This window comes from Pygoscelis adeliae, unplaced genomic scaffold (genome assembly GCF_000699105.1).
Source record: "Pygoscelis adeliae isolate BGI_AS28 unplaced genomic scaffold, ASM69910v1 Scaffold154, whole genome shotgun sequence".
In the NCBI taxonomy this organism is placed as follows: Eukaryota; Metazoa; Chordata; class Aves; order Sphenisciformes; family Spheniscidae; genus Pygoscelis; species Pygoscelis adeliae.
The window spans coordinates 1,815,186-1,825,380 of NW_008825113.1; the positions used below are offsets into that span (position 1 = coordinate 1,815,186).

Sequence of the window (10,195 nt, forward strand, 5' to 3'; positions counted from 1 at the left end):
AAAGGTTTAATCACTGCTTGTGCTATTGTGTGGGCTACTGTAATTTGCCTCCAGCTCTGCAGAACTGAAGGAAACCTGGAGGTATCCACCACCAGCCCTGGCGCGGCAAGTCTAGAGATTTGTCCTCCCTTCACCTCTCACCCAGAACTCAAGCCCCTGGGGACTAAATGGCTTTCGGTTTCCTAAAGCTCTCTGTGGTTCACCAGCTGCCCAGTTGTCCCTACCTGAATGGCTGCTGCCTCCTTTACCACAGGACCTCAGCCACCGAGGCTTTTGACTGAGTAACTCCCAAAGATCTGCCTGTTGTTCTCAGTCCAGGCACAGCAACCATAGAGGACACGGCCCCATCTTAGATGTTGGGATGTACTACACAGCCTGGATAGCATGGGCTTTTAGAATAGATTTGTATTAATGAAGTGCACCAATGATTTCACAAGGAAACTGCTCAGAAGATTTCCTCCTTAGCCTATGAGAAGGATCATGGCCACATCAGAAATGGGGATACATCCTAGTCTGTGTGAATTTATTTGCTGCTGTAAAAGCCAAGTGCGTACCATAACCACTGGAGACAGCAAAGCTGGGCAAACACTGCAGCACTTCACTAGAGACCGTGGTACCTGCATTGCACAGAACACAACTAAGATAGCAGTACACTATTAATGTCCCTTGTAAACAGCATGGGAGGGGAGACAGCACAGCACATGAAGGTCAGATGCTTTTTGGACATCAGTGTGTTTAACACCATCAGAACTAGCCCATAGAAGTAGTCAAAAAATACCAAATAAACAATCGATCATCTCGGTCATTACAGTTGGCAGAGCATTGCTGTAATCAGCGATGCTTAATCTCCCGTTCTATTCAATTCCTCGGTGTTCAAGTGATTTTTTGTGAAAGGTTGCTAGCAGGCTGAGAGGCATGAAGGTAAAAAGCTGAGATTCGCTGTTTGCTATTTTATCCATTGCAAAATAGAAGGACAGTAGTGCTGTAGAAAATCTTCCTCCCAAGTAGGTATGGACATTAAAAAGTTTGCACTTAGAAACAAGACAGGAGGTTGCTTCTGTAACATCTCCAGGGCTGCCAGTCCCTCACCTTCCTGGTTGCCTATATGTCATTCCAGTTAAGGACAAACTGGGACTCGGTGCCTGCTTCATGCCTGTGTTTGTCACGGTAACACGTCTGTCCTGACCTGGATCTCTGACTCTACCTCTGGACGTTTCCCCAGAAGAGCAGGCTGGAGCTGCTGCATCCGTCTCCCTGACATGTACTGTCACCAAGGTGATGGGGGGCAAAACGAAGCAACAACTGCGTTTCCTTAGCTCCAGCAGTAAAAGTTAGAGGGAGCCAAAATTTTCGTATTTAATGGCCAGCAGAAGATAGTAATTGATCAGGAAAAGTTCACCCTGCTGTCACCCTTGATCACACAGCTCTTCTTGACCACAGAGCTATCTGGAATGTTCTCCAAATGGTACATGAACCCTTCTGATAACTTATTTTTTCCTATCCAAGGCTGAATGAAAATATCAAATCAGTTGTAGGAACTGTTTTTCTGGACACTTGTTCTTTCTTTCCCCAGACCATAGCAATCTGTTACCGTAAGATTATTTCTTCACCGACTTAGCTTAATGGTTGACATTCCTCTATAATAAACTGTGTAAGACACCAAAGCACGGGTTGGTACCAGGTTGGGCTGATGTCCCTTCAGTGTCCCGCTCGAGGGGTTTCCCTGGCAGCCCATCTCGGGTGAACAGCTGGCTGTTGGCAGCACAGCTTGTGTGAGGGCAGCGGGCTGGGAAGCGGTTGCAGCAGCACCTCCACTGCCAGAGAGCGAGGGGCAGCTGGAAAGGAGCCGGCGGGAGCCAACGCATCGCCAGACGTACCTGCCTGCCTCCTCCAGACATGGCACATCTGAAATGGTTTCCCCTGGCTGCTGCTTGTCCCCTCCATGCAGCCTGGCAGAGGGTGGGGGTGCCCATTGCTAGCACCGAGGGGTCACAGTAATGCCCTTCACCCCCCATTTTCCTTGGAGGGTGAGTAAAACTTGACATAAGAGGCAGGATGAGACAAAATGGTGGTGTCATGTATTTAGCTCTGTTTTAAGCACATGGTAGCAGCATTTGTAGTCTCATTTTTACAAAATACACAGTAGTTTTCTATCTTCTTGTTGCTGTCAACTGTACAGCACTGGAAAGCAGTGCTCTGAGTAGGAGGAAAAATACAATAGTAGCTTTTGACCAGCTTTCATTTTTGCCACCTACGAAACAAAACTTTTCTAACACAGCAGTCCAGCTGTTCTAGCATTTCTAAAAGTTTTCATCCCCCTCCAGTGTTTAAGGCAATAGGCTATTCTAGTTTTCGCTACCGAGAAAGCCAGTGGTTGCTGCAGTACCAGAGGCAGAAGGCAGCAGAGAGTTATCAGAGGAGAATCCTTCGGGTTGATAGAGAGAATAAGACGGTTTATCAAGCCGCAGGAGAATCCCTCCTCATGCGTCCCTCGAGCTCCATGGCAGAAACCTGCCTGCTCCAGACCAGGTGGTCGTTTCCAGACGTAGAGCTCTTTGTGAAGGTGAGCACTGTAAAGGAATCCAACGGCACTGTTTGTTTATGGTGAACTTTTTACTATATTTGAGATTCATTTGATCGTGTCGAGGAAGGTGAAAGAGCAAGCAGAACTGGTTTCATTAGTGTGTGTTGTTTAGTTATAAGGTCTGCAAACCTTAATGAACTAACCTATTAACTAAGTAAATGATACACCTGGTTTTTTACTTCTGCGCCCTTACATTTAATCTAAGTTTTAAAACTACTCTTTAGGAGAATCATATGAAGGGCTTAAAAATTAGACCGCTGATCTCTTCCAACAACATAGTGTGAAGCCTAACTTAACCAATAGAACCTGTGCAAGACTTGGCCTCATTTTAACAAAGCCTCTTAACAAAATAAGAGAGAGCAACGCTTCTGTGGCCACACGTACGGTGAGTTGCGCCTCTTGTGCTTTACACTGACACCTGGTGATTTGCTTAGCCAAAAGGGAAGGACCATCATTACAGGGACACACAGAAAGAGAGGTTACGTGACTTGGATACGGCCACACTTCAGTCGTAAAAGTGGGAGCCTTGGGTCTATAACGAGGAAGGATTAGACAGGGGGATGTGGCACTTGTGCTTCCTTAGTCCTCAGTTCAGCAAAGCGCAGAGATGGGTGGGTGCAGCTGGAGCAAGGCTACTGTCAAACTTCCCTTCTTCTCTGGGGCCCCCACAGTTGTTTAGTTTGAAATTCTTAATTATTTGATTTATTCTGTTTATTCCCTTAAGTGCTTTAGATGTTACATCTCAATTTATGCTGGTAAATCTTTCTCTATTTGTTTCCCGTGATCATAAACTGATTTAACTTGTTTTAATCTTGTAGTGACTTAAGTAGATTTATGTTCACATAGACAAATGAGGTGGAGACTATTTCCTTTGGAAGGACTGCTGTGATTTCAGTTTTGTTTTCTAACTTATGGCAATATTCATTATGCATTTTAATGAAAAACTACGTCTCCAAGATGACAGGATTCTTCATCATATCTATGTGCATGTTTGGAGAAGGATATAAAGGAACTTTGCGTGAAAATAGGTGTTAGTAGAGATGAGTAACATGCTGTACGTACTCATAGCAGATCTGGGTTTTCTGCTTTCCAACTGCATCTGCTATCAAAATTTGCTGTCATCAGATGTATGTATACCTTTTTTTTTTTTTTTTAATTGTAGGCTGGCAGTGATGGGGAAAGTATTGGAAATTGCCCGTTCTCTCAGCGTCTCTTTATGATTCTGTGGCTAAAAGGTGTCATATTTAATGTCACAACTGTGGATTTGAAAAGGTGAGATTGTAACCAGAGTTCTCCTTTTCAGAACAACTTTTCCAAAATGGTGATTTTAAAGGGTGATTCTCTTCTGATAGATTTGAAATGCGCACCATGGCTTGGCATTACGTTAACAGTCTGGAGGCCTGATTCCTCTTTAGGGTTCACTAGTGTAAAGTGGACCAACCCCTTTGAAGCAGTTGAGATTTTAATCTGTTTTGCAGTAGGTCTCTGTAACATAACACAGGAGTTTTGGGGTTTTTTTTAAGCATTTCAGAGCGCATTCAGATAACGGGTTAGCGAATTCTCACACCACCAGTGTGAGGCACTGACTAAGTTTTATTTTGTAAGAAAGATGTAGAGCAGCCTGCTATTTTAAAGGTGAAACAGTTTGTTGCAATTAAGCATCGAAATTGCAAATGTGGTTCCTGTTGTGATTTACCCCATCTCTTTCCTCCCATTAGAAAGCCTGCTGATCTGCAGAACCTCGCCCCGGGAACAAACCCCCCCTTCATGACATTTGACGGTGAAGTGAAAACTGATGTCAATAAGATCGAGGAGTTCTTGGAAGAAAAGCTAGCGCCGCCCCGGTACTGTATTCCTGGCCGCTTCTATTGCTTTTAGCCCCTCACGGCCCTCGACAGGGGTCAGTGCCCAAACCCCCTTGGTTTTGGTGGGTCAGGCCCTCGATGAGCTGCAGGTGTTATAATTGCACGTGGGAGGCTCGGGGAGGCTGGTCCGGCCGCCGTGGTGGAGCTTGCAGGGAGGGGTAGCTTTGACTGGTGTGAAACAGTGCTGAAGCCTGGCACCATGCGGGGGGTATCCCCGGGGTGGCCCCGAGACGCTGCCTGCGCTCCTCCCGCCGCCCTCGCCTTTGCCCTGAGTTCACTACCAGTGACCACAGTCATTCCCAAAGCATGAAATCCACCCCGCTGCAGCAAGCATGTGCAGAAACCTGCATGCCACTGCAGAAACCTGACCTCTTTTCCTCCGCTTGTGTTTGTTGGAGGTTTCCCTCTTCACACTGTGCAAATAATTACGCTTAGTGGGAGCAGGTAGTTGGAGGAAAAGGGCAGTGAAAGCCTCCCACACGGCAGACGTGCTGGGGCTCATTTTGAGTGGCCGGGTGGGCCTATCCGAGCACACAGCAGGGTCTGGGTTTCAGACTTGTCCTTCCCCACCCCAGCAGCTCTTCCCACCTCTCCCCAAACCCCGCTGTCCCACCATCAGTAGTATTGTGTCCCCCACCCACGCACCTTCTCTCCCCTGGGACAGCAGCCCCCTCCGCAGCGCTCCCTTCTCAAGCAGCTGAACCTGACTTAAACTAGGCAAGCAGCTACTCCCCTCTGCTTCTCCCTTCCTATCTGCCCCTGGCAACCACAGCTGCTGGACTGGCTGCTCTGAGCTCCTCCAGGCAAGGAGGCTAGGAGGAGCAGCAGCTGTTGTGAATAGGGACTTCCCCTCTGCTCCTCCTCATGGCAGAAGCCACGCTCCACACAGCCTCACCTCCAGTGGAGGAGGCCTGGGAGAGGCACTGGGCTGTTTGGGCAGTATTTGCAGCGTGAACAGTCATTTCCCATCTCCCTTAGGAAAAGGAGGTAATCCACATGGTTTAACTGTGGTTTAAATTTGCACTTGCTAAGTGTTTTTTAGTTCAGGATGGCTCCCTTTGAGAGTCCTGTGTGGCCGTATATTGTGATGCTGCAATGTAAATAATGTGTATTAAATAATTAGTGGAGATGAAAATAAAGGCTAGTCGTATAACTTCTTTTTGTTTCTTTTGACTCCTCAGGTATCCCAAACTTGCACCAAACCACCCCGAGTCTAACTCTGCAGGAAATGATGTGTTTGCAAAATTCTCTGCGTTCATAAAGAACCCAAGAAAAGATGCTAATGAAAGTATGTGCTGCGGTCCTTTCGTCAGCCCTGGTAGTTACTGGAAAAAATTAGGCTGTACAGTTCTAGCACACTGTGCTGGAGGTATCCCATTCACAGCTTAGGTTAAGCAGTCATTTTTCAGAGCATAAAGGCTGTGGAAATCTGTGCCTGTTCACTCTCTTATTTGAGGATTCCCAAAGTTAGTTTACACAGATACGGCTGTCAGCATGGGAGCACCAACTCCAGCTCCTCCTCGTTTCTTCAGCTCTCAAGCCCGTAACACTGCACCTTCCCCACAGCTCTGCTAAAAGCACAGCCCGCTTGAACTGAGACCTTACCTTTCTGCTCCATTTCTGTAAATAATGAGGACTCTAGCCCCATGGCATCTCTCTCTAGAGCGGGACGCTCACTACCACCATGCATTAACTCATCTCTGTCCTCCAGCTCTCAGCCTTGTTCCCTTTGCTCTTCCCTTCTCCCCTCTCCACAGTGGCACGCGGGCACCACCAGCCCACAGAAATCCCAGCCGACCTTTGCCAGCCCCTGCTGCCCCGACCCCACTCCTGTGCGCTCAGACGAAAGCACAGAACTCACGGTCCGGTTTCCCGTACACCCCAAAGCGGCGTCCCGGTGGCTTGCTGTCGTCGCTCCCAGCCTTGCTGTCCTGCCTGTGGGCAGGCACTTGCCCTGTGGCTCCCAAGGCGAGAGTCGATGTGAAGGCTGAGCCACTCTGCTGGGCCACTCTGCAAAAGTGCACCCTGTTGAGGTGCTTGAGGAGCCATTTCTGGTAACACAGCCCCAGTCTGGTTTTTCTCAGAACCCCCTTTAGCTACTTAGAGCTCTTATCCCAGCATTAAGTTTTAAGCTCAGGGTAAAGGAATTGCAGGAGTTGGCATGGCCGGGTGTCTGCAAGCTGGGTTGGTGCCAGGAGACAGGATGCAGGAGTCGCCTTTCTGCTTGGTGTCAGAGAGACCTTGGTACAGGCTTGAATGACTTTTTTATTGTCTTAACCTAGATTTGGAAAAATCTTTGCTTAAAGCCCTGAGGAAGCTGGACGACTATTTAAATAGCCCCTTGCCCGATGAAATTGATGCTTACAGCACTGAGGAGATCACTGTTTCCAGCCGGAAGTTCCTGGATGGAGATGAGCTCACCTTAGCGGATTGCAACCTCCTACCAAAGCTTCATATAATCAAGGTTTGCCTTTGTTTTTTAGCTTCCTGAAGAGAAGGGCGACACAGAAGCTCAAGTCCATTTCCAAAAGGCAGAGGAATCCTTTATCTGTTCTGAGGCCACACAGTAGCTGCGTACGGACACTGAATGCTAATGCACAAGGCCATTTAATTGCAGCACAGCTAGGCAGATCCTCAGATTGGTGGCTCTGGAGGTAGAATATCTGGTTTCGTACCTGGGCTGTGGCCGCACTCACTAAGCCTCTCACAAGTATCAAATGAGTGCTATCTTCAGTGCTGTTGAGCAGTGTTTTCATTTGCATTTCACGTACAAAGTGCCATGGGCCAGTAAGGTGAAATGATTTTGTCCATGCTAATTCAAGAAGCCAGCAAAAGCTGAAATTTGCACCTGTCTCTCCTTCCTTTAATACAAAACTCTTGCTTTGCTGAATATCATCGCCAGTACCAATAATGCTGGCAGGGCAGCCTCCACCCACTGCCTTCCAGCCAAGGCTCCCAGCCTCTTTTTGCAGGGCTGTGGAGCATCTACTCACACCTGACAGTCCTGGTGACCAAGTTGTCTGGGTGTTGCCACAGCCTGCCCCTGGGCCACTCTGGAACCAACCAGGCTCTGGAAGAGAAATGGCCACACTGCAAATTCATCTGGTTTTCAAACAAAAAAGGCCACTTCAGGAAGTTTCCTTTTTGACTACTATTTTGTCAGAGGAAGAGTGGATTGAATTGCTTTCTGACACCTCCACAAGTGAAAACTTTCCCCAGAGATGTCCTGGTCGAACCTATTCCAGAGAGAGCAGCAAGGGAATGAGCCCTTTCCCACCCCACGCAAAGGTCAGGCACAGCGAAGCGCGAGAGGTAGCAGGGGTCAGCAGAGCCAATAAGCAGAGCCAATGCAGGGAGAATCACCTCAAGTCAGGTGAATGTCTGAAGGATGGTGGAGGATGGACGTCACACCATCCTTGCTGGCCAACAGGGAGGGATTAGGTATTGGCCAATGGTTGTTTTCCCTAGCCATTTGAAATTTAGTATTTTAATTCAAGTTTTTCCTTTCTGTTTCAGTGAAAGTACCCAGATGTGGGCCAGTTTATTACTGTGAGATTATTCTGTTAATTCTGGTTTATGCTAGCTCCTTTGCTGTTTTAAGCTGCATCTCCTCCAGGTGTGGTCTACTGGTCCACATAGCTCTGCATAGCTCTAGCAGAATATTAATACCAAACAAATCCTTTTAAGTGAGTTAGCTTGTTAGCTAGCATTCTTCATCCCATGTCTTCTTGGTTTTTTGTGTCTTTCCTTTTCCTTTCCCTCTACATTGCATATAATGAGAGACTTACACAGTGAAAATTAAAAGTGTGCATAAAGAGTAGATTTGGGTTTTTTTGCAGATCGTGTGTAATGATATTTTTCTTTTTTCTTTTCATAAAAGGTTGTTGCAAAAAAATATAGAAATTTTGATTTTCCACCTGAAATGACAGGGATTTCAAGATACTTGAACAACGCATATGCAAGAGATGAATTTACAAACACTTGTCCTGCTGATCAAGAAATTGAGTATGCGTATTTGGATGTTGCAAAGAGAATGAAGTAAACAGAAGATGCCTCCACTCTTCATTACTTGCGAGATTTAGATGGACACCAGCCAATACAGAAAAAACAAAAGCCAGCGTACATTCTGCAGTGTAATTTTAAGTTCTGCTATTGGCCAATCCTTCTTTTATAATGATTGTATAGCATTATTTGCTCATTCTTAAATTATATATGTTTGTGCGTCTGTACAGATGTCTGCACACATGAATGTCTTGTGCATTGCAAGCTAAGGGCATCGGTCAATATTAAAGCATTTGTTGAAGTTGGGGCAACAGTGTAGGTCACACAATTATAGCAATATTACAGACTAGTGACTTATACTAAATTGCTGGATTTGGGGAAGAAATAGCCCTGTTTCTAACACACGTTTAACCTGTCGTTATTGCTGCCTCTGGTCTCTGTTTCACAGTTGTTGCCAAACTTCACAGTTACCGGGAGGGTTTCTGTTCGCTTCTCTGCAAGCCTCGGAGGGCCGCAAGCCAGCAGCTGGTGCTCGTGCAGCACCCTGGTTAGCCCAGGAGAGAGGCCAGCCTGTAGGTGGGACCACACCTGACTTCCCAGAAGCCCTCTCCTCTGTGCTGGGGACCTGCAGGGCAGGTCAACAAAGAACAACTCCTTTTCACATTGCATGAGTCTTCTTTGAAATTAAAAACAAACAAACAAACAAACAAATAAATAAATAAGTAAAAATTCCTGAAGAAACCTCTCTCAGGGCTGCATAACCCATCAAACTTCCTTCCTGGTGCTCCCAAAGAGAGGAACACAGGCTGTCACTGGCCTACGGACTATCTGATAATAAGTATTCAACAAGGGAGGAGGGAGAGACTTGGTTGTCACCGTAGACAGAGGAAATGGGTGATGTAGATGGGTGATCCTACTGATGGAGGATCTCTCTTTGTCATCCTTCCATGACTCTCATTTGGTTTTGGAAAGCAAAGAGGAGGAGAGCATCTAAGAAAGAAACAGTCCTCCAGCCTGGCATCAGGGAGCGCACTATTAGAGATGTATGGACTATAAAAAGCGATGTCCACAGCTGCTTTCTGCTGAGCAGGCCCTCAGCAAGCACATAGGAGTAGAGGGTGCAATGCTTTAGTCATAGGGTCACCTGGAAGTTTCCTTCTGATGGATTTTGCCTGTATGTACAGAATAGATGCGAAAATGGCTAAAAATAGCCTTTGTAGCACCTATAGCCACAAAAAGACCATTATAGCCTCGCCATTCATCCTTGTCCATGTCAAACGTGTGCTTGCTTTCTAACAAAGCATTAGTTAATGGTAATAGTCGGTGTCAGATATATTGTGTCTGCGCTGTTTTTGTCTGACACGCTACACAGTTCTGATGCAAATGTGCTATCTTCACAATTATTTGTAGGCATTGTTCAATATGCAGGTTTAGTTTGCCTTTAGAGAAAACAGATACATGACCTTTCCCCTCCCACCCTCAATTGTGAACTTTCATATTGGGGTTGATAGCTGAGCAGTCACTCATCACAGGTTACTAACTGTTACTTTGTATTTTCAAATGCATACATATATATATAATATATATAAAAAATGAAATCTGTATACTCTTTTCATATGCCTTACAAATTTAAATAGAAATTATACAAATTCATAAGTAATTTGAATAGTGTTCTGTCTTTATTTCCTTGGTAATTTCCTGGTACGATGCATTGCAGCAGTGGCCTGGATTTTAAGAAGTAAGA

At 46.1% G+C, this 10,195-nt stretch overlaps 1 protein-coding gene across 1 annotated transcript in view; it reads left to right on the forward strand.

Moving 5' to 3' along the window:
- CLIC6 (chloride intracellular channel 6) overlaps window positions 1-8,747 on the forward strand; it is a 33,325-nt gene extending 24,578 nt beyond the window's left edge. The window contains exons 3-7 of the mRNA XM_009328025.1: window positions 3,747-3,856; window positions 4,303-4,428; window positions 5,631-5,737; window positions 6,732-6,913; window positions 8,330-8,747. Coding sequence (XP_009326300.1) covers window positions 3,747-3,856; window positions 4,303-4,428; window positions 5,631-5,737; window positions 6,732-6,913; window positions 8,330-8,491 — 687 coding nt within the window. The 3' untranslated portion in view covers window positions 8,492-8,747. The remainder of the gene's footprint in view (window positions 1-3,746; window positions 3,857-4,302; window positions 4,429-5,630; window positions 5,738-6,731; window positions 6,914-8,329) is intronic.
- Window positions 8,748-10,195: the final 1,448 nt, after the last annotated feature.